The sequence below is a fragment of the Benincasa hispida genome, chromosome 9 (genome assembly GCF_009727055.1).
Source record: "Benincasa hispida cultivar B227 chromosome 9, ASM972705v1, whole genome shotgun sequence".
Classification (NCBI taxonomy): Eukaryota; Viridiplantae; Streptophyta; class Magnoliopsida; order Cucurbitales; family Cucurbitaceae; genus Benincasa; species Benincasa hispida.
Window position 1 is genome coordinate 15,691,103 of NC_052357.1, and position 23,668 is coordinate 15,714,770.

Here is a 23,668-nt window from a genome sequence, read left to right on the forward strand (position 1 = left end):
CAGGACTCTCTTTGAGCTTCGGTTTCAAGGACTTTTTGTAATTATTCCCTTGGCAATATCTTTAATTAGTTGGAAACCCTTTGTATTTTTTCTTAATGAAAGCGGTTGTTTCTTTTTTCCTTTTATTTATTTATTTATTTTCTTTTTTTTTAAAAAAAAAAAAAAAAACCTTTNTTTTCTTTTTTTTTAAAAAAAAAAAAAAAAACCTTTGATAATGTGTGTTTCCCGATGCTTTTTAATCCTCTTCTTTGTTGTTGATTTTTTTATTAGTCTTGTATTCACTTTATGTTCTAGTAAGTTTTATATTTTTGGAATTCTTGTTTTCTTTCCTCATTTGTACTCTAAGCATTAGACTCATTTCATTATTTTAATTGAAAAGACTTGTTTTCATTTTTTTTTTAAAAAAAAATATTTAAGAATTATCATCGTATTAAGACAAAATATTATTTGCAGGGAAATTGGCTCCCAACGTTAAGAAAACTTGTTTCTCAGATAAATGAAACTTTCAGTCGCAATTTTCAAGAGATGGCTGTTGCTGGAGAAGTGTTATTGGGTACTGAATTTTTGCAATCTGAATATTTACTTCTGGGAGGTGTCTTTTTTCTTGTTCTTAATTTCCTTGCGATGGGTTTTTTTTTTTCTCTTAGATGAGCATGATATGGACTTTGATCAATTTGGAATACTTATCAAAGTGAAGTTCAGGTGAGCATAGCTTTTGACACCCACTTTAAGATCTAAATATATGTATTTCTTGTGCTTGAATACTATTTTTGGTCAAACGTATTGAATTGTAGAGAATTATAGAGACTGTCATCTCACTGCAATGGGTTGATTAAGATATAATTTCAAATCATTGTTACCTCTGGAATACTAACCAAGACAATTCACTGTTTATCCTTATTGAATGATTTTCAAGTATTGGTGGTTTTACCCATTTAACTTTTCACTTCATTTCTAGGTTCAGACATGACCCAATCTGACTACCTCAAAATTCGTTCTTTTGTCTAGTATTCCAATACATAAGTCAAGAACTTCCAAATTATTGGATGTCATTACTATCCACCCAGTCTCACCTAAAAGAAGCATCTTATTCCAAATGTTTGGCATGTCCTATCATAAGCGGCAAGAAGTTAAATAATAGATAAGAAATGCATCCAATATTGATTCCTGAAGAGAAGATAAATAAAGGAAAATTTTCCCGCATTTTGGACAAGAAAGCCTCCCGGAAAATCCAAAATGATACATAAAACGGGGTTTTTGATTTAGACTTGTGTTTAAGTTTAGTACATGGCACTATAACTCCATGTGTCTTAGGAATGGTCGCTGGCTTCATTGCTTGGAATTGTATACTAAAATTGAGAATTTTGTGCATTTATGTCTTTTCAGTTTATTGTTGTGCTCAATTCCTCTGTTCAGTCTCTACATATTTATGACAATGCTATTGTCTATTTATTTATTTCATTTCTTTGAAATGTTATTAACAGACAAGCAGGTCAGCTTCAGGTTCTCAGTGCACATCATCAATCTGGAGGGGTATTACAGCTCATTGCAATCTTCTTTTCTTGATTACATCTAGGTAGCTGTTTTATAATGCTTTTGATCTTTTATTTGCTAGGAACGTTCAGTTTCAACAATTCTGTATCTTGTTTCCCTTCAAGACCTTACCAACTGCCCATTTAGAGTAGTTGACGAGATAAACCAAGGTAAGTAGCCATACGAATATTGTCTACTGGCACAAACAAGTTATGTAGAGTAATTGTTCCTATTGTCTTTTGGTAGGAATGGATCCCATAAATGAACGGAAGATGTTCCAGCAATTGGTGAGAGCTGCCAGCCAAACCAATACACCACAGTGAGCACCAATTACCTTTTAACCTGACATCATGGTTTTTTAGATTCTGGTTGAGCAAGCTGTGTGGTGACAATTAGTTGCCCTAGTATGGTAACTAATCTCATCATATGTCAGGATAATTTTTCTCAATATAGTAAAAGGCCGGAGGACAGACTGGAAACGGCTCCTTCGGGGGTCTTCTCCGGGCATCGAACAGTCAACTTAATATATTAAAAGTTCTTTCAACTAATTAAAGAAGTTTTAAAATTCCTAAAATGAGTATGTGCTGATGATCAGATGTTGTGCTTCGAATCCCCTACCACCATTGTACTAAAAGAATATTTTTTTAAATTGTTCGACTATATAACAGATTTTAGTTCTTTTTATTTATTGTAAAAAAAGGAAAAACAAACAAACCACATGCATACACACTTAAAAGTCTACATATTGCTGTCTAGGCCTCCTTGTGTGTGTATTTGCTTTCTAGGTCCCTCTCTCTCATAACGTTGTGTATAGTAGGCTTGTAATCTATTTACTATCCCTTTCTCAACCAATGACCTTTCTGCGAACTATTAATACATTGCTTCATAGGTGAGTAGTTGAGTTGATAAATCTCATCTGAATGTGGAACAAGCTGGATCTATAGTCCTAAATATATGCAGTGAACCAAACATAATAGCTTTATGATAATGTTCTTCAGGTGTTTCCTACTGACTCCAAAGTTACTTCCAGAACTGGAATATAGTGAGGCCTGTAGTATACTGAATATAATGAATGGTCCTTGGATCGAGCAGCCCTCTAGAGGTTTTCTTCTCTTCCCTTTGCATTGTTTCTCGAGAAATATAGCTTATGATCGACAATCCACTTTGTAAAATTTTTGTACTGCAGCATGGAGCAATGGAGATAGCTGGGGGACGTTGATGAACTACGTAGGAGAAAGCCGATGTTGATTGTCGATCAGCGGATTGCCGTGTTGAGGATGGCAATGTTCGATTAGAGTTCTTTCTATGAAGGCTGCCATGTTCTCACATCAAATGGCTGCTAGTCCCTAAACGATTGTGATTTAATTTGTGCTTCCATTTTGTATAGTTGAACCATTTCTTCATAAATCCTTCTGTAGAGCTTTCTATCATATGAAAACTAACAATATTTTTTAGTACACTAACAATGTTAAATAACTAAATTAATGTAAATTAATGTTTTATTATTGTAAATCGTATTATCGACGAACTAAATTTGTAATTTAACTTAAAATTTTTCTCCGTGTACAACTCTTTGTATTCCATTACAAATTACCCAAGAACAATCATTCACCATCTTTTTCAATAATAAAAAGTTCAACTAAAAATGTTAAATAAACAATAGTCAGGTGAGGTGAAAATGATTGATACTGATAACCACAGCAAAACTGAGCTACTTTGAATCAGTTTCAATAACAAATGAATATGCAGTTTCCAAGTTTCAACTACTCTTCAATCCAAGATAATCATCAAGCTCTCTTCTTTCTTCAGACACATAGCAACTTTGATACTATCTTAACCAAATCTTTGGCCACTGAAGACGACTCGAAAGGTATTTTCAAGAGGGCTGAGATCAAACAAATTGAAGAAGGCATTTACAGGTGTAGAGTTAATTCTTCAAGCATTTGATGATGGGATCTTGTAATCAAGCATATCCCTTATGTTTAATCGAATCGAAGGCCCCATCGACGAGCATATATGTGCACTCTTCCAGTATACTCCTTTAGCGCCTGTTGGCTTGTTTACTTCTACTGATTTCTGTTAGATTAATGTGAACAAATCAATATGGTCAAAAAAATTTAGATACCAATGGAATTTTTTAGAATTTGAATTAGGAAATAACATACTATTGCAGCAAGCAAGTTCACAAGGAGGTCGTCTTCAGAAAAGTCTGCCTTTCCAAAAGGCAAGTGAACAATCCCGGTTTTATCCGCTCTGTATTCAACTTTTCCCTGCTTGAACTCTGCTATAGCCTGAAACAGGACAAAGCTATTACCAATCTATATCTTCCCCTTGGCTAATATGTGTGTAATTATGTACAATCTTTTTGTCAAATTTTGAAGCATACAAATGATGGTTCTTATCTATACCTGAGGTATATTTGTTGTAACAGTGCCAGCTTTTGGATTCGGCATCAATCCTCGAGGTCCTAGAAGCTTCCCTAGACTAGCAACCTGGTACAAACAGAGAGAATGAGGTTAACAGATTAATTCTTCATTTATAGTTGCCACAACTAACTAAAATATCTCAAAATCAGCAACAACTTCAAAAGTGAACACCAAAATTATTCACATCTATATCAGTTAAATTTCTATAGGCTTTAATCTACTCGGTCTCTTTTAATCTGGGACACGAACACAATACCATATCTTCTTAATTTCAGTCATAGATAGTGCGAGACGTAGCCAAAAATATTTCCATACAAGCATGGAAGAATAAATTATCAGTTGCATTGCATACAAGAAAACTGGAATTGTGTTTGGTAAGTGATTTCAAAGTAAATGTAAAAACATACTTCATTGCTATGTCATAATGTTTAGCAGGAAAAAGATAGAACCATACCTTGGGCATCATATCTGGTGAAGCAATCAACTTATCAAATTCCATGAAACCTCCTTTGATCTGTTCTATCAAATCCTCACCTCCAACCAAATCTGCTCCTGCATTCTTTGCTTCGTCGAATTTTTCACCTATATTATTCAGAAAGCAATGAGATTGTATCAAATGGGTGAAAGAAAATGAAAAATGAAAATCTATAGTTGACTAGAGAGATAGGAACATATGAGAGAATCCACATGAGCACATATAAACGAAGAAATAGCAAAAATTTAAAATATATACATGTAAGAGAGAGTTAGTTAAAAAGCCATATCCTAGTGTTCATTTCGTTCTCTTCACTCAAATTATTGCAAAACTGATAACAAAGGAGAAAACCAACTTATCAGTATTAACCAATGACTGCAAAGCTGTATGAGGATTTAATAAAGAACAACTAAATATTTTCATCTTCCAAATACCATGTATCACACAGGTTGCACTCCTTACCAGTAGGATATTTGCTCACAAATAATAAAGAGACATTCATATAAATAACGCCATGATAGTTTAAGCAATCTCACTAACAGAGCCGTTTTCAATCACGCAAACAAACTCACCTTTCAAATATAGGGTTCTCCACCACATACTATCTAATTGACAAACATTTTGAAGACAATAATACCTGCTAAAGTTTTTTCTTTTTTCTTTTTTGGGTGGAAACTGAGCTTCCACTGAGACGAGAAAAGTTCGTATAACTAGTTGAATCAAGGGTTAATATCCATTCCACAATGCTCTCTCATCGAAAGAAATGGAACCAGAACTCATTGAAAACTAGTGACTTCTACCACTGAATCCTAACCAACCAATGAAAATATCATTGAAGTCAAATTTAGTGATTACCTTGAGTAAGAACAGCTACCTTAACTGTCTGTCCAGTTCCCTTGGGCAAATTTACCTATGAAAAACATGAGTATTGGTGATTTAGTATGTAGATATCGTAGAATCAAGTAGTAGCTTGGACTTTTGTTGAGGATTTTACATTGAAAAAATCAAGGAACCTCACAATCTTTATAAGATACATGAGTTACTCCTCTCAATGCCAATTGGTTTTGAGATGGAACCCTTGTTTTCTTATAACTTTAACTTTATTGTTCAATTATCATGCAATTACCAATAAAACTTACTGTTGCTCTCAGTTGTTGATCATTATATTTGGGATCGATGTTTAACCGGAAGTGGGCTTCAGCAGTTTCCACGAATTTCGTGATAGACGTTTGTTTCAACAAAGATATTGCTGTTTTCAAGTCATACTCCATTTTGGTTTCCCTTAGTTTCTGAATTTCCAGGAACCTCTTTGACCGGGTCTGCATATTTTTAGAACACAGTTTCATGTCAAAGCTGATCCAATAGTCATAGAAGAAGGGGAAAAAGACATATTTTAAGAGAATACAGCTTACAATAAGAACTAAAAGTAATGCACGTATCGTTTATGGACCTCTCTCTTAATCTACAGTCTGGTTCAGAGTAGAACTTCTAAAAAAATATGGATAACTAACTGCAAGGGCTGATGTTACAAAGGAAGGTAGAAAGCAAAGAAACAGAACTAGACCGCCGGATTGCTAGAGTTTTCCTAGTCAACTAATGAAGCTATTGATCAAAAATAGACATGATAGGAACCATTACTTCTAGAAGATAATGAAACTAGAAAGAGAACAAACCGATCCAAGAGAACTTTTAAGTAGACGTTGAATAAAAATTAAGTGAATTCCAATACTGAAACAAACATATACGTAAGCCCTATGGTAACAGTAGAAGGGAAAGAACCAATGAATACAAGACTAACAAACTAGGGACGCATGTACAAAATTTTCTACTGGGAAGGCAGAGCTAACCGGCCGAACAGACCACTAATAAAATCTCCCAACAAGAAGTATCCTTCCACTTACAGGAATTATTTCAATTTGAAACAGTTGATCTCTTGAGACATCATACATGACCCTTCAGGAGGCATACTTGTGCGCCTCACTCACAAATGATTGGCTCGACCAACATTGAAAACAAAAAAAAACAAAAACAAAAATAAACAAAAAAACGAGAGGGCAGGACCGGGGGAACGAATAACTCCAAAAAACCACCACAAACGATGAAAGTAGACAGGAAAACAAAAGGGAAAGTCCTAAGACATACTCCATCTCCATAAACAGGCAACGAGTTCTAAAATTAAAACCCTGGAGCTGTAACAACAAAGCAATACCTAAAATGAAGTAAAACCCGTCAATCAAACTCTAAAACCATATCCAAAAAGCCAGTCAACTAGATTGAAAACAGGCAATACAAGAACTTAAGCTCAAGCTTACTCTGTCCCTTTTGAGAGGCAATGCAGCCTTTCCCCTCTTAATCTTGGGCAGAATTGAAGTAGCTGATCCACCATTTCCCTCTTCTCCATTTTCTTCCACAACCTCAGCCACCTCAATTTCCGCAGCTAAAGCAGCCACAACCAAATGATCCCTAGATTCTCTCCTAAAATTAAGGTCGACCCAATTGATTGACCTTCCTCCCCTGCGCTGCAGAATTAAGGGGTGGCATAAAGAAAAGATATTGGCGGTGGAAGAGACAGCAATGGGTCGAAGAGAAGAAAGGTCTTGAGGGTGTACTGAAGAAGTATGAGCCATGGTAAGAGAGGAGTGCACAGTGGGATTACAAGTGGCCATTGCCATGGAGGAATAAAGAGCTCAGTCTGTCAATCGAAGAAGAAGAAGAAGTTGCTGGCAGTCTATCAACATAAAAATGGAAGGGATAAGAGAGGTTCTGGCAATGGTAGTAGTGAAATGAAGTGAAAGAGTGGATGTATTGATGCAGTCATTTTTGGGGTTTAGAAAAACAAAATTAAAGTGAAAAATAAAAGGTGGTGAAATTTGTTGGAAGTGGGCCCTCTCAGCCAATCCTCTTTTATCTATCCTATTTCATTTTTACTCCAAAAGAAAAAAAAGAAAAAAAAAGAAAAATTATGTGATCAATTGAACTTATAATATTTTATGGCAGTTGAGTTTGACGTATTTTTATTTTTCCCTCTTTGTTTCATTTCTTTTAATTTTCTAATTATGAGCCTAATCTACCCTTTGTTGTTTCACTCAATCAAGCTTTAAGGTGTAATAAGTGCAACTAAACCCATTAACTCATAAGCATGGTTAACTTGATGTTTAATGGTTAAATTATTAACACAACTTTCGGCCACATTTACCAAACTGTAATGAAATTTAATATAATTATAGTGTGTTGGAATCCCTTGAATTTGTTTGTTGGCGCTTCGAACAACCAAGTACGGATTCGTATTTAGCATATTTATTTATTTGTAGTTATTTACGATTATGACCCTAGGGTTTAGAGTAGTGCGCTATATAAATTCTCTAATCTTAGAGGCGTCGTTTGATGTAATTTTTCTAAAAACATTTTTTCTAATAATACTGTTCTCCCTCTGCCCGTGGACGTAACTAACATACCATTAGTGAACCACGTTTTTTGTTTTTTTTTAATTGTCGATTTCGTAACACTTCAACTATATGACTTCTTTGCATTCTAATGCAATTTAGATTTTCATTTGTGTGTTGGACTGATGATCCTATCATAATTGCATATCCCTACTAGTTAATTTCGAGCTCACACATTTTCTTGTGTTCATCTATGCTTGAATTTACCTTGGTAGCATAGGATTAAATGTGAATACTTAGATTTATAGGTTGGTCTTGAATCTTACTAATGCATGTTTAATCTAGTTTGAAGAATATGTTGGTTAATTGAACAAGGCTTTCCTGATAATTAATCGACATGATTGAATCCTCATTCTTAATGCAATTATTTTTAGTTTTATATGATCGTTAAGAACCCAATAGAATTAAGAGCATATAGTTTAATTAGGGTATTGCCTTTCCATCCTTAGTTGATAATTAGGATGCTTGATTGATTTTGATTTAATTAGTTGTCGACCTTTGTAGAGACTAGTTAAATCGCATCAATTTGGTAGTTGTGCATGCATAGAATGGAATGTTTGTTTAATTATTAATTTCCATGATAGAAATTGCATATGATTCTCTCTTGTGCTCTAGAAATCAGATAGACCCCTATCCTAGATTACATTTACCTTTGCATTTTATGTTTTACACATTTATCTCTTTCACACCAAAACCCCCATTTATCGCTCTAATTAGGAAATTGGCTTAACGAAACAAATTATGTTTTCCTGCAGATCGACTCGAACTTACCACCGTTGCTACGTTTTTGTAGTAATATAAGTAGTTTAGTTTTATAAATTTTCTTTTGATCAGGTTTGAGGTTAACGATGTAAGCTTTGGAACCATCATATACTCATGGCTAAAAAAGGGGTCTTAACGAGAATTTTGAACAAGATTGATTGGACCATTGAAGACATTAGGAATGATACTAGTTGTGACAATGTTGCAAATGATATTGTTGGGAATAATTTTAGGCGAAAGAGGGGCCGTAATGAGCATGTTGTGATCGAGAATGTTATAAATAAGACTATTGGGATCATGAAGACATTTGTAATGACACTGGTTTCAATAATATTTTAGATGATATTGTAGGGAATACAACAAATGTGTCGTCTCTAACTCCAATTTCCAAAAGAGGTGGTAATTCCTTGTGAACATAAATATTCTACATATGACTCTGGCTACTGAAGGGGGTATTTCTTATCTAACTCCGCCCCCGATTCTCCATAATGACTTTAGTCATTTTGTTGGTAATGTGCATCGGAGGACTAAGGCAGTAAAAGATAGTGGTCCTTCTAAAGTTCGACCATCTGCAAGTATTATGAGAACTGGAGACCTGATCATGGAACCATCGTTTTCGTCTAGATTGGATTTGAGGTAGGCTAAATCTTCTTTTGCAAGAACGATGTGAAAATGAGGTTGTCAATGTTCACCATAGAGAATAATTTCAAGTTGTAGGTTAGAAATCAAACAAAAAACTATATAGTGTCTGATGTATTTGTTGGGAACGTCCTAAAACTCGTAGTTCGTAAATATTAGAAGCATATTTTATTTATTAATAAAAGTATTATTGAGTTGTTCATTCAATAAAATATTATTGATATTGCATTCTGTTATAAAAATCATAAACAAATCCATGGATATAATATGAATACTTTAACTTTATGTAGAGACAAATGTGGATCAATTTTTAGTATATAGCCAAAATGGTCTATAAGTATATGGATGAGATTGGGTACCTCATTCTGGCGACATTTAGATGTGGCCCACTTTGTATACTGATACAAATGATGTGATCTCAAAATCATTCATGTGGAGACATGTGCGTGGAGGCATCATATGCAAAGGATATTTGCATAAGACCAAACCTCGAAATAGTCACTTTTCTTTATGACGACTGTTTACTATTAAAAAATTGACTATTTCAAATTCGATGACCTAAGGTAACTCAAACTTAATCCTGATTTAACTATGACCTCCTATTTATTCAGGATTATTCTTTTATCTGCATAGGTGAGAGTAGTTCAACATCACTGTTCAATAAGCCTCCCATTTTAGGGATAAGACTAGGTAGATAGTTGGGGACATAGTCTTGCAAGATAGAATTCGCTCCTACCTGATTCAGGGTTAGCAGATAGGTTATTCCTTAAGTATTGAATTCTAGTTTTGAACAAAAGGGTCCTGCTCTCTCATGGCTGAGAGGGATATGGTTTATTGGTTGGATTATAATGAAGGAAACCGAACACAAGGATTTCCATGAGCAGCGGGATAGATCATTCCAAATTACAATCATGTATGAACATTACAAATTACAGTTGTACACAAAACATACAGTTATGCAATCAATACAGAAATTACAACATGAAAACTACAAATGACAAGGAGAAATCTCTACAAACATTTGTAGACTCGTCTCCACACTTCTTGCTCACGAATGCTCAAACACAACAACCTCGAACGCTCGAACAACATGATCGCTCCATAGCACGAACAATGCGCACTGGAACTTCGCGATCGCCTCGATCACGAACACTCTAGCAAGAACATGAATGGCCTCCACAAAACCTCGATGGTGTCGAGTTGAGTATGACACCACCAAGAAGGCTATTTTGGTATTCTTGGTGTGAGAATCTAGAGGGTGGACTCTGTGTAGACTTAGTTGAGGCAGAAGAATGGAGTATTCAACAATCGTGTACACGATTAGGCAAGTGGGAGAAGACAAAAACCTATCGTATAGGTCGATGCCCAATCGTTTAGCAAAAGCTAAGCAACCGTCTAGCAAAAGCTAAGGATCGTTTAGCTTATCGTTTAACAGCGTGTCTATCACCTACAAACACTACACGATCGTTTACCTTTTTTCATGTTGTCACTTAATAAATCCGTATTTACTTGATAGCTTCCGTGAGATGTTTTTCCGAGAGAGAAAATCTCCAAAACAATTTTGACAAAAACTTTTGTAAAACTTACTAAAATTAGGAAAACAATTTTCCTTTTATCTCACAGTTACCATGGACCACCAATAACCTCCCACTCAATTGGTTATTAGAGAAAAAGATTTAATTCCAATAACTAATATTATTATAAATATAAAAGATAACCAACTTATCATACTATATTTATAACCTATAGTTTTGATATTTCATCTCATGAAACATATAAACCATAGTTCTTTTTCTATTCCATAGTATTTAATATAAATCTCATTTATATTTATTCTCCATTAGATGTATCTCATACATCATACCAATTATATCATATATAATCAAAATACCTCTCGTCAATTTGAACATTTCAAATCAACACCAAGCACTAATCCTCAACTGAATCCATTAAGCTACCAAGAGGACCTTATGAACCTGTAGCTCGAAGCTCCAACAGTACGTGAATAACTAACTAAACTCTTTAGTCACGAGATCCACCATCCGTTAATTTCCAGGCACTCCACTAAAGACCGACAGCTGAATTCTCCTTACCACAAATATATTATGTGTCTATCTTAACCAATCAGCAGTACGAAAACCCTTCACAGATCGCTCGTAAGTATAGTTGGGCCAATAACCGTTATGCCCCTGTAGTTACATCTAATTCCTTAAGTCCCACTGATCCCTCTAATGAACATAAGTCATAGTCTTACTATGACTAAGTCCTTTCTTCCAAAGAGAAGTTGTGGCCACTATGTTCAAGTCCTAGAATCAGCCTTTAAGGGAGCAATCTCTCTACTTATCCCTGCTGCGGGAAAGAAGTGAATTCCATCTTGTGGATTGAGTTCCCAGCTCCCAGACCAGTAAGTCCCTAAGAAGGTAGGCATGTCGAGTTGGCAATCTGGCCACTCTCACCCATACTAATCAAAGAACCGCCCTCAAAGGTAGGAGTTCCCAAAACACTCAGGATTGAGGTCGTGTTACCTATGGTCGTTTAGGTGAAATGTAAATCTCTAGTATCAACGACGTTATATACAGAGTCTAGTCATCTCGTGGTCCGGGTCTTATACAAACTCTTTGTATAGGATACCGCCACTCGCACGTCTCCACATGAATGGTTAGGATCTGTCTCTTATACACATCTAGATGTGTATAAGAGACAGGTTATATACAGAGTCTAGTCATCTCGTGGTCCGGGTCTTATACAAACTCTTTGTATAGGATACCGCCACTCGCACGTCTCCACATGAATGGTTAGGATTTACCATATGTAGTAGTTTACAACACTTGCAAACCTCTACAAAGCGGGTCGTATCCGTAATGTCACCAAGATCAAGTATCCCATCTTAATCCTTATACTACAGACCTATTTAGGTTATCACTTAAGGCATGATCTACTTGTATATCACATATACATGCTTAAGTTCACATAAGATAACCATGGAGCTTTGTTTATTGGATATGAGTAAATGCCAGAATTAAATAACGTTTATTTTGTTCATCAAACAATGTGTATCTTTACAAAACAACGAGACTCCGGGAGAATTAGGACACCAATCCCAACAATCTCCCACTTGTTCTAATGACTCGGGAAACTAATGTACAATACAATATAAAAATGTACAATATACAATAAACTAGGGCATACTCTAGTATCATCTCCCACTTGCCCTAGACAAGATGTCGCATGTCTCGCAGACCCATACTCTTCAGGTGGCCCTCGAATACTTTAGAGCCATGAGGACCTTTGTAAAGAGATCAGCAGCATTGTGCTCTGATGCGATCTTCGTGACTATCACATCACCGCGATGCACAATCTCCCTGATCAGGTGCTATTTCTGTTTGATATGCTTACACTGAAGATGACTCCGAGGCTCCTTCGAATTTTCCACATCCCATTGTTATCAAAATAAAGAGTGATAGGCAAATTCATATTTGGAACAACTTCCAAATTTGAAAGGAACTTCCTCAACCAAACAACCTCTTTAGCTGCTTCACAAGCGGCAACATGTTCAGCTTCCATAGTAGAGTCTGTGATGCATTCTTGCTTGATGCTTTGCCAGACTACAACCTTTCCATTCAGAGTGAAAACTGACCCCAATGTTAATTTGCGAGAATCTCCATCAGTTTGAAAATCAGAGTCCGTGTATCCTGTAAGGATCAGATTCTTATCTCCATACACAAGTATATATATAGTCCCTCATTCTTCGAAGATACTTGAGGATCTTCTGGACCGTCGTCCAGTGATCAAATTCTAGATTGGACTAATACCAACTGACAATCCCTACTACATAGCAAATGTCAGGTCTGGTACACAACATTGCATACATCAAGCTCCCTGCAGCAGAAGCATAGAAAATCTATCTCATCTCCTCAACCTCTTGAGATATCTTAGAACATTGATCCTTAGACAAAATGATTCCATGCCTGAAGGGTAACAAACCGCTCTTGGAATTCTGCATCCTGTACCTGATCAACATTTGATCAATGTACAATGCCTGAGACAGGGCTAACCGTTTGTTGTTACGATCCCGAATGATCTGGATCCCTAGAACATATTGTGCCTCACCTAAATCTTTCATTAGGAACTAGGCAGCTAGCCATTTCTTAATGTCAGTCAGATACCCTACCTCATTCCCAATGAGTAGGATATCATCCACATACAGTACCAGGAAAGCTACTGAGTTGTTGATGATCTTCTTGTATACACAAAGCTCATCAACGTTCTGATCAAAGCCAAATTACTTGAAAGCAGTGTCAAATCTAATGTTCCAAGATCTAGATGCTTGTTTCAGCCCATAAATGGACCTATTATGCATGGAAACTCTTTGCTCTTGATCTGGAACTTTGAACTCCCCTGTTTGAGTTATATAGATGGTCTCCTCAAGATTACCATTAAGAAAGGCAGTCTTGACGTCCATTTGCCATATTTCATAATCATAAAATATGGCATGGACAGGAGAATCTTGATAGACTTTGGCATGGCAATAGGCGAGAAAGTCTCCTCATAGTCAACTCCCTCAATCTTGGTATAACTCTTTGCCACGAGTCTAGCCTTAAAGGTTTGAAACTTTCCATCTACACCTCTCTTTTGCTTATAGATCCACTTATACTCAATAGGTCTTAACTCATCAGGTGGATCAACAAGCTCCCAGACGTTATTGAAGTACATAGACTCCATTTCCTGGTTTAGGGCCTTAACTCATTCATCTTTGTTAACATCCTCCATTGCTTTCTTAAAAGACAACGGATCCTCGACCCCATCATTCGTAATGATGTTTTGGGTTTCAGTTAAACCCATGTAGCGATCCGGTAGGTTCATAACCCTCCCACTACGTCGAGGCAGTCTCAACTCTTGAGCTGGTTGACTAGATGTTTCGACCNTGTAGCGATCCGGTAGGTTCATAACCCTCCCACTACGTCGAGGCAGTCTCAACTCTTGAGCTGGTTGACTAGATGTTTCGACCTCAACAACTCTTGTTGGTCTGTCGGCCTGTTCAACAACTCTTGTTGAAACCTCAACAGTCTCAGTCTCACTAGAGATCTCACGCAAAACGAGCTTACTCCATAGCTTATGATCCCTCATGTGGTCTTTTTCAAAAAAGATAACATTTGTAGAAACAAACACTTTATTCCCACTCAGATCATAGAAGTATCCACCTCTCGTTTCCTTGGGGTATCTTACAAAGATTCAAACCTTCAAACGTGGTTCCAACTTCTTTGGGTTAGTTGCTAGCACATGTGCCAGACAACCCCAAATCCTGAAGTGGCGTAAACTACCTTTATGGCCTCTTCATAACTCAAAAGGTGTTTCGGAAACACTTTTCGAGGGAATGTTGTTCAGGATATAACATGACGTCTACACTACATAACCCCAAAACAAGTTTGGAAGATGACCATAACTCATCATAGACCAAACCATGTCCAACAAGGTTTTGTTTCTCCTTTCTGATACACCATTATGCTAAGATGTACCTGGGGTCGAGAGTTGGTATGCAATCCCATGTTCTATCATATAGTTCTGGAATTGGAGGTCCATATACTCTCCACCACGATCAGATCGTAGTGTATTTATCTTCTTATCTAACAAGTTTTCAACTTCAACCTTATACTTCTTGAACTTATCAAGGGCTTTAGACTTACGTTGCATTAGGTAGAGATACCCGAACCTTGAATAATCATCTATGAAAGAGATGAAATATTCATACCCACCTAGAACTCGCATTCATCGGACCACAGAGGTCTGAATGTATAAGCTCCAAGGCTTCCTTGGCTTTGTAACCTTTTCCAGTAAAAGGTCGTTTGGTCATCTTGCCTTCGAGGCATGATTCACATATCGACAAAGAGTTTTCTTCAAAACTCTTTAGAAGTCCACTTTTCACAAACTTCTCAATCCTATTGAGGTTGATATGATCTAACCTTAGATGCTAAAGATGGGCATTTTCCTTTGGATGCCTTTGGTCTTTTAGCTCATTTCAATGTTAAACAAGGCTTTTATGACTAACGGCCTTAGTACATATAAGTTATTCCCCATTGAACCATAATCAATCTTCATTCTATTCTTGAAAATAAACACTTTATTCTCAGAAAAGGAGAAAGTATAGCCTTGTTCAATGAGACAAGAAACCGAGATTAAGTTTCTCTTAATATGAGAAACTACAAAAACATTATCGAGTAATAGATAATGTTTCTTGTCTGAAAATAACTTCAGTCTGCCTACAGCAACAGCTGAAACAACCTCACCAGTACTGACTTGAAGAGTCATCTCTCCCTGTGGCAACGTTTTCTAGGAACTGAATCCTTGGTAAGAGGAACTGACATGATTGTAGTACCTGAAACAAGGATCCAGGAAGAATCATCATTCTCTACCATACACATCTCCAAGACCAATAAATCGTATTTACTATCTTGTCTCCTTTTTTGGAGAGTGGTAGGATTGAGGTCGTTTGTCACGAAATAGATTCACACGATTCTTTCCACTGTAAATAATGTCATTTTAAAAGCTTTAAACGGAAATACTAACAAGTTGTTGAAAAGAAAAACACATGTCAACCTACATTAGGTTTTAAGCAAATACCCATTGTAACACAAAACAACATCTAATAAGGTTTTAGGAAATCTAATATGAACCACGTGTGACATCTAGTTTCGCAATGACACTTCAAAGGTTTAGGACGTAAGTCGCCAAAGGGAGGTCAGTTATCCCTCCTCTGAATTAAGAAGTTCTCAACCAGTCATTAATACCATAACAGCTCTTGCTCTTATAACGACTAATCATCATTGATTTGGCCAAGAGATTATTAACTTACTTAACAATCTCCCGTAAGTGTGACCCGCCATTTTAGGCCCTAGAGGTCCGCCCTTGAAAAGCCAATCCGAAGGGGAAAAACATATGATTGGGAAAACTAAATGATCTAATCCATTTCTAGAGTTCACCTATCTTGACCAACTGCACACAAAAACCCCATCCGAAGGGGATTGCTCCCAAGGCGCCATGAGGGAGTAAGAATGATCTCACAGTTTGTAAACCATTGACAGAGGCCATAGAAAACATGTGACACACACCCTTCCACCACTTACCTATAAACACTCTCCTCCGTCCACCTTATATGACTCATGCAAAACACCATTTGAAGGGTATGCTCCTAATGGCACCCACGAAGGGCCAAGCATTGAATCTCACGGTTTGTGAACATACAGGGAGAAACGTGAGTGGAATCATAGACATATCAGATACATCTCTTCCTCCCACTGAGTATTTTATAACCTAGGGTTTAGCTTACTTAGAAAAAACACGGCTAAGGATTTTAACTTAGTGACTTTTAGGTTTGCCCAAGAGTAACGTTTACCTTGGATAGTTAAACAATTTTTTTATCTTCATCCATTAAACTCTTAAACGGATCTTTAACCACATCGTCATATGCTTGTTAAGAATCTATCTAATTCACCTTTCCAGGTAGGTTCTCAGGTAAGGGTGTTATGTTTCTGTCAACTTAAGAACTCCAGCTTAGCCAGAACCTGCCTTAGATAAAAGGTCCCTTATAGATAGATTTACAACAAATTTAGTCTTTTATTCCAACCAATTTAATCCTATTAAACCGATTCTAAAGATTAATCTGGGTTACTAAACTCTTTAGAACCACTTGAACTTAGGTCTATCTCAAACAAATTTTAAAACCCTTTTAAAAACTTGGGTTCACCCTAAGTTCGCATGCAACTCTTTCTTATTGATTTTAGGTCTAATTTCCTTTATAACACTTATAAACGGAAACCAACCACAATGCTAAGCTAACACATGAAAAGCATTCAAAACGCTTATAAACAGCCTAAGTATCATGCTCAATGCATTGTCCATTCATTGCTACTTCTTTTATATAACACTTATACAAAACAGCAATGAAACAAGCACAATATGCTTCCATTCACTCTTAGACTATAACACTTATAATAAAAGGATGATGCATGATAATGCTCACTTCATGCAAAATATAACTCTTATATTTCATGATGCATTCGCATGCTTTCAAGTAATATCTTCATGCTCGATTATAACAATTATAATACATGATGCATGAATAACTGCACAACCTAAGGTGGGTTTTAAACTATATGTCAAACACTTTGGCATATAAGCACCATAGATCACATGTATAATAAACCAATGTTGATGAACCGGGTAAAATTGCCTTAAAACCACAAAAATTAAAGCTAACTATTACAAAGATAAGAAGTCTCCGGTTCAAACAGGTGAACTGGGTCTTGAACTGCTCGGGCAATACATCGCGTCTCCAACCATCGTGTACTAAACTCCCTGCGATCGTCTACACGATAAAACAAATGCTTTCATCTATCACTTACCAATGCTCCCAGAGCTAAACGATCATTTAGCAATTACTACACGATCATTTAGAAAAATCTAAACGATCGTTTTGCTGTTACTACATGATCATGTACCTTTTACTAAGCGATGAAGCCTGAGGTACACGATCGCTTAGCGCGCTCCGCACAACACCCGCCTTCCGCGATCATCTAAACGTCTACAATGTTGCAAAGCACCATTGCCTAAGCGATTGCTTAGCTAACGCCTCCGTATCGTATACGTGTGATCGTGTAGGTAGTAACTAAGCAATAAAGCTTACTAACTACACGATCGTCTAGCACTCTCTTTTTACTAAATGATGAGCATCATATGTTCCCACTACGATCGTCTACCTCTAGTGCCTACGCGATCGGGCAACCAAAGCTATGTGATAGAGTAAACGATTTACCCAATCGCTTAGCATTAGCTATATCATTTAGTAAATACTACACAATTGTCTAGAAAAATTTAAATGATCACTTAGTTAAATCCCAACGATCGTTTACCTTAGGCTACACGATACGACCAACGCTTGGTCTTCTTCTTCGTTGAGAACTGCATCTCCATGCTTCGAAACTTCATCACGAACGACTTGACTAACTCAAACTCTTTGAATTACAGACTCGATTGCAATGTTAATTATGCCTAAAAAACACAGGGTTACAAATTAACACTTTGTAATTACAAACAGCTTTAATTGAAGGTAAGCTAGAAACCTTCATCTACTCAACCACAAATGCACTTAACGATTAAATACAAATGCAGAAACCCAGCGCGACTATAAAATGGAGATTAAAATAGACTTGTAATTTGGAATATCAGAATAACCTGGCTCCGATACCAATTGAAAAAAATCGAACACGAGGATTTCCATGAGTAGCGGAATAGATCATTCCAAATTACAATCATGAATGAATATTACAAATTACAGTCTCCACGCTCCTTGCTCACGAATGCTCGAACATAGCAACCTTGAACGCTCGAACAACACGATCGCTCCACAGTGATAACGGGTAGAAATGCACGTTATCATAGTGCTAAGTTCTTAAATAATGTTGGCTTGAGTTGATAAAATGTGTTAGATTGTGTCCAAAAAGCATTAAGTTTATTACATTGCGGTCGTATGCGTTCATTGCATAGGAACAGTTGATTTTTGTATTTTTATGCAGAATATGCGTCGACGCAAAGAGGAAATTTTGATCATAGGAAATCATTGGTCGAGCGCAGCATTATCGCAAGGCTTTGTGGTGATTGCGTTCGCAAACTTTTGCTGAAGAAGGATTGCTGCAACTTGGTGGGCGCATGTGGGTGAAAGGCATAATTAATCACGATGGGACAGAAAGCTGATGACGGTCGAATTCGAATTAAGTTGACAGCCGTTAACGATTAACAAGTACACTCAGTTTTTTGGTGACAAATATTCGGCGCATCGGTCAGGTATTAAATCCATCCCATCTTGTGCAATCATAAGAGAGGAATCGCCTTTCACCCCAGAAGCACACTATAAATACCAAAGGCATCCTTCAAAAAAGGGGTCGAAAATTTCATAAGTTCGGATCATTAGCTCAACACATCTTTGTCCATAGTTTTTTTTTTTATTTTAAAGGCAGAGCAAGAGAAGAGTAGAGATGCCGGAGATCACCAAGGGCAACTCGAGAGAGAACCCTGAGGCGTAGAAGCAAAAGAGCGGGTCGGACTCTCGCAAGAGCGAGATTATCTTTTTGAACACAATAGAAAGACAGTGTAAAAAGCCTGGGAAGCAAGAGATTGCTACCAGGCTCTTTATTCTATTCTTGCATTGTTGTTTTGTACTTCGTCTTTATATTTATAAAATGAAAGTTTTTATTCTACATCTGTTTACTCTCTTAGTACGCATGAGTAGTTAAACTAGTCGAATGGGTTGAGAAGAACTAAGCTAACATGACCTAGGACTTTCATTGCTTGCGATTATCTTGTTTTATGCTGTGCCCAACACCCCTTTAGAGCTACTCGAGACAGAGTCTAAAGAAAGAACCTAAGACTCGAGAGAGCTAGGTTAGAATCTAGACTCGAGAGCGCAAGATTAGAACTGCATAAACAAGAGATAGGGACTTAGAGATAAGCTCTTTCTACCAACCTGCATCGCATGCACCCTAGAGATAGGTATGATATTATGTGGTCGCCTTATTTATGTGTGTGTCATTTCGTCATCGCATAAATAAGAATAGTGGCTTATGTGTAGGTCCTATAAACTTATCACATATATCGCATGCGTTCTAGCATTAGAAGCCGTAGTATTCGCATCGAGAGGTGGTTTGCTATTGTATGTGTGTTGCATGATCACAAAGCATGAACGCATCCTAGGAAGTGTTAGCTGAAATGCTTCTCAACCTGTTCACCGCATACTCATCGCATTTTCCGTTTGTCAACTCTCTTTTCGAACTCCGCTGCATTTGTTTATTTTTCATTACCGCAATCAACAAACCAACAAATATTTGATTTATCCGTTACTGCAAATTTTTCCTAAAAATTACCACCGCATAATTTTTTTCCCAAGTTCCTGAGTTTGACCCTGGACTTACCAGGAAACTCAGTGGGGTTTACACTTGGATTCCACTGAGAAAACTTGAGTGCTTAACACAATTCCATCATCGCATTTCCTCCACAATTTCACATCATAAAATAATGCATCACACAGCATGAACACCGCGATCACCTCGGTCACGAACACTCCAGCAAGAACACGAACGGCCTCCATAGAACCTCGACGGCATCGAGTTGAATATGACACCACTAAGAAGGCTACCTTGGTATTCTCATCATGAGAATCCATAGGGTGGGCTTTGTGCAGACTCAATTGAGGCAGGAGAATGGAGGATTCAACAATCGTGTACACAATTAGGCAAATGGGAGAAGACAGAAACCTATCATATAGGCCGATGCCTAATTGTTTAGCAAAAGCTAAGCGATCGTTTAGCTCATCGTTTAGCAGCATGTCTGTCACCTAAAAACACTACACGATCGTTTACTTTTTTCATGTTGTCGCTTAGTAAATCCATATTTACTTGACAGCTTCAGTGAGATGCTTTTCCGAGAGAGAAAATCCCTAAAACAATTTTGACAAAAACTTTGGCAAAACTTACTAAAATTAGGAAAACAAATTTTCCTTGAGATGAAATATATAAACCATAGTACTTTTTCTATTCCATGGTACTTAATGTAAATCTCATTTACATTAATCCTCCATTGAGCTACCATTGGATCTTATGCACCTGTAGCTCAAAGCTCCAACGGAGCGTGAATAACTGACTAAACTCTAGTTGGGCCAATAACCATTATGCCCCTCTAATGAACATAAGTCATAGTTCTACTATGACTTAGTCCTCTCTTCTGAAGTTGTGGCCACTACGTTCAAGCCCCTCAGATTAGACAAGTCCCCCTAAACACTAGTCTCTATGGTCGTGTCACGACTGCTCCAAGCTAAGCATACTTAACTTTGGAGTTCTTACGATTGAGCCACCAAAAAGGAAGGTGCACCTTGTTGGCATGGGTAGTAACTTTCAATTCTTTTAAGCCTTTCTTAACCATACTTTCATGTCCTCAGGATCCCTCTCATTCGGATGTGATATTGGTTCATTCATGTACCCCTCCTAAACTCGGGTCGTTACAAATCCCAACATATAAATCAATTTCTCAATAGAGGATCAGTGAGAGCTTAAAGAGCAAGATGTATTTATAGGAGTAAAACAGTAATTTTAACCTAGCTATAAATACGACAATTTGTGAAGGGTCGACTTACTGATTATGGTTAAAGTGGCAGAAATATATCTACAGTGAGGAAAGTACAACTATCGAGCTATAGTGGGGTGTTTTGGTAGTTAACGAATATTGATTAATTCGGTCTAAAGTGTTTAGCCAATTAATCTCAAATCGTTGAAACTCATGATCTGTAGGTTTATAAGGTCCCTTTACTAGCTCGTAAAATTACTCCTTTGATTAGTGAATTGAGCGAATTTGAAATGTTCAAAATCAAAATTAGGGTTTTGAATTTGAAAAGTTCAAATTCAATTTAGGGTTTGATTAGTTATATTCGATATAATTAAAATGTTTAAATTTGTCGAAATTAAAATATAAACTGGAGATATTAAAATATTCAAGTATTGATTTACATGAATAGGGTTCATGTATAAATTAGGTGTTTAATTAATTTAATAATTGATATTAAATCATTAATTAATTAATTATTTAAATGAAATAAATTCAATTCAATTTTGTAAAATTCAGAATTTCTTTTAAAATTTTCAATTAAATTTAATTTTGATGAAAATTAAATAAAAATAAAATAAAATTTCGATAATTTGAAATTAAATTAAAAATTGAAAATTCCCCTTTAGTGGAGTTTTCCAATTTTTTTCCAATGTTTGAGTGGTTATCTTCTTAATGAACACCTAGCCCACTTAAATTAAGCTCTTTGAGGTGTCAATGAGCTGAAGTTATGATTTACATGGTTAAATACTTCAGAATTTTGAATAGAAAAAAGTTAATGTAAGCTGAAAACTGAGATTCTGAAATTCTCTCCAAACCCTCTTCCTTCTCAACCCAGTTGACCTCAATTCAGTGTTTCCATCACACAATCTGAGTTAAAGGATAGTAGAGAAGATCCTCTTGGTGGTTTATTGTGCACTTGGAGGTCAAATTCGTGAAGAGGAGCAAGAATTTGAAGAGTTTCATCAAAGGTAATATACTTATGAAACCCTACTTTATATAACAATTTATATGCATGCTTCAAAACTCAAATTAAATGTAATTAGAGTGTTTATTGATTCTAATTTCTTCCGCTGCTTGTATGTTTACTCTATCAGTATCTATGAGACATGTAAGTGGAGCGTACATGTAGTTAGAATGGATGGTTGTGATATTTTCAAGATCACCAAATATACGGTTGCCCGCACATACTCGATTGAAGTCCTTATCATGACCCTAGGTAAGCTAATGCGTCTGTAATTGGCCAGCTAATCAAAGAGAAGTTCAACATTAGTCGTGCTGAAAAACTGTGCCATATTATCAAGGATATATGGCTGGAATATGGTGTCAACATAAGTTACAACAAGACATGGCATACAAGAGAAACTACTTTTGCTCTTGCAAGGGGTACCCCTAAGGAATTTTATTCCCTGTTGCATGCTTATGGTGAAATTTAAAGATTGAAAACCCGGGATCGTTTTTTAGATTGAACTTGAAGAATCTCAATACTTCAAATATATGTTCATGACACTAGGTCCTAGCTTAAAAGGGTTTAAGAGTTGTCATCCAGTGATCATTGTTGATGGTACTCATTTGAAAGGTAAGTACAAAGGCACAATATGAAGGAAATCAAACCAGAAAACTTCCATGAGCAGCGAAAGGGATTGTTCCAAATTCCATTCAGATTGACTATAAATAATTACAGTCTAAAACAGAAACTAACAGGTCATACAAAAATAGAAATTACAGCATGCTACAAGAGATTCAAGCGATAGAGTATGCATACCTTTGAAGAACCATTCTTCAAGAATCCCTCGATCAATCTACAATGCGTCCACAACAACAGCACTCGAACGCGACGAACGGACCACCAATAGTATGAACAACTTGATGCTCCTCGTATTGGGTTTTATGTCCTAAAACTCATGGTATGTAAACAATGGAGCTTATTCTAAAAATTCAATAAAGGTGTTATTAAATAGATCTATTGCTTGAATAGAAATCCAATAAACCTAAAGGTCCCTTGACTATTGGATGAGTACTTAAACTTTATGTGGAGACATAAAGGTGGATTAGGTTCGAATAAATAGTCAAAATAATCTATACTACATGGATAAAATTGGGTACCTTATTCTGGTAACACTATTAGATACGACCTGCTCTGTAGTTGTTACAAGAAGTTGTAAAGTGCTACAAACGAAGTGATCCTAATTCGTTCATGTTTGACATGAGGAGTGGGGGGTCCTTGTGCAAAAGAGTTTGTACAA

General features: G+C 36.5%; 2 protein-coding genes across 2 annotated transcripts in view; one reads left to right on the forward strand and one right to left on the reverse strand.

The window, feature by feature from the left end:
- The window catches only part of LOC120085613 (structural maintenance of chromosomes protein 5), a 31,814-nt gene extending 28,289 nt beyond the window's left edge, over positions 1-3,525 (forward strand). The window contains exons 24-30 of the mRNA XM_039041685.1: positions 454-553; positions 648-702; positions 1,485-1,533; positions 1,616-1,703; positions 1,780-1,852; positions 2,532-2,635; positions 2,720-3,525. Of these exons, the coding sequence (XP_038897613.1) occupies positions 454-553; positions 648-702; positions 1,485-1,533; positions 1,616-1,703; positions 1,780-1,852; positions 2,532-2,635; positions 2,720-2,781 (531 nt within the window). The 3' untranslated portion in view covers positions 2,782-3,525. The remainder of the gene's footprint in view (positions 1-453; positions 554-647; positions 703-1,484; positions 1,534-1,615; positions 1,704-1,779; positions 1,853-2,531; positions 2,636-2,719) is intronic.
- LOC120085614 (50S ribosomal protein L1, chloroplastic-like) lies at positions 3,202-7,241 on the reverse strand. The gene is made up of 7 exons (XM_039041686.1): positions 6,747-7,241; positions 5,574-5,753; positions 5,290-5,344; positions 4,414-4,541; positions 3,942-4,025; positions 3,699-3,824; positions 3,202-3,609 (listed from the first exon to the last, which is right to left on the reverse strand). Exons 1-7 carry the CDS (start codon positions 7,104-7,106, stop codon positions 3,469-3,471), a joined length of 1,074 nt encoding a protein of 357 aa, XP_038897614.1. The 5' UTR covers positions 7,107-7,241; the 3' UTR covers positions 3,202-3,468.
- Between the last annotated feature and the right edge of the window lie 16,427 nt (positions 7,242-23,668).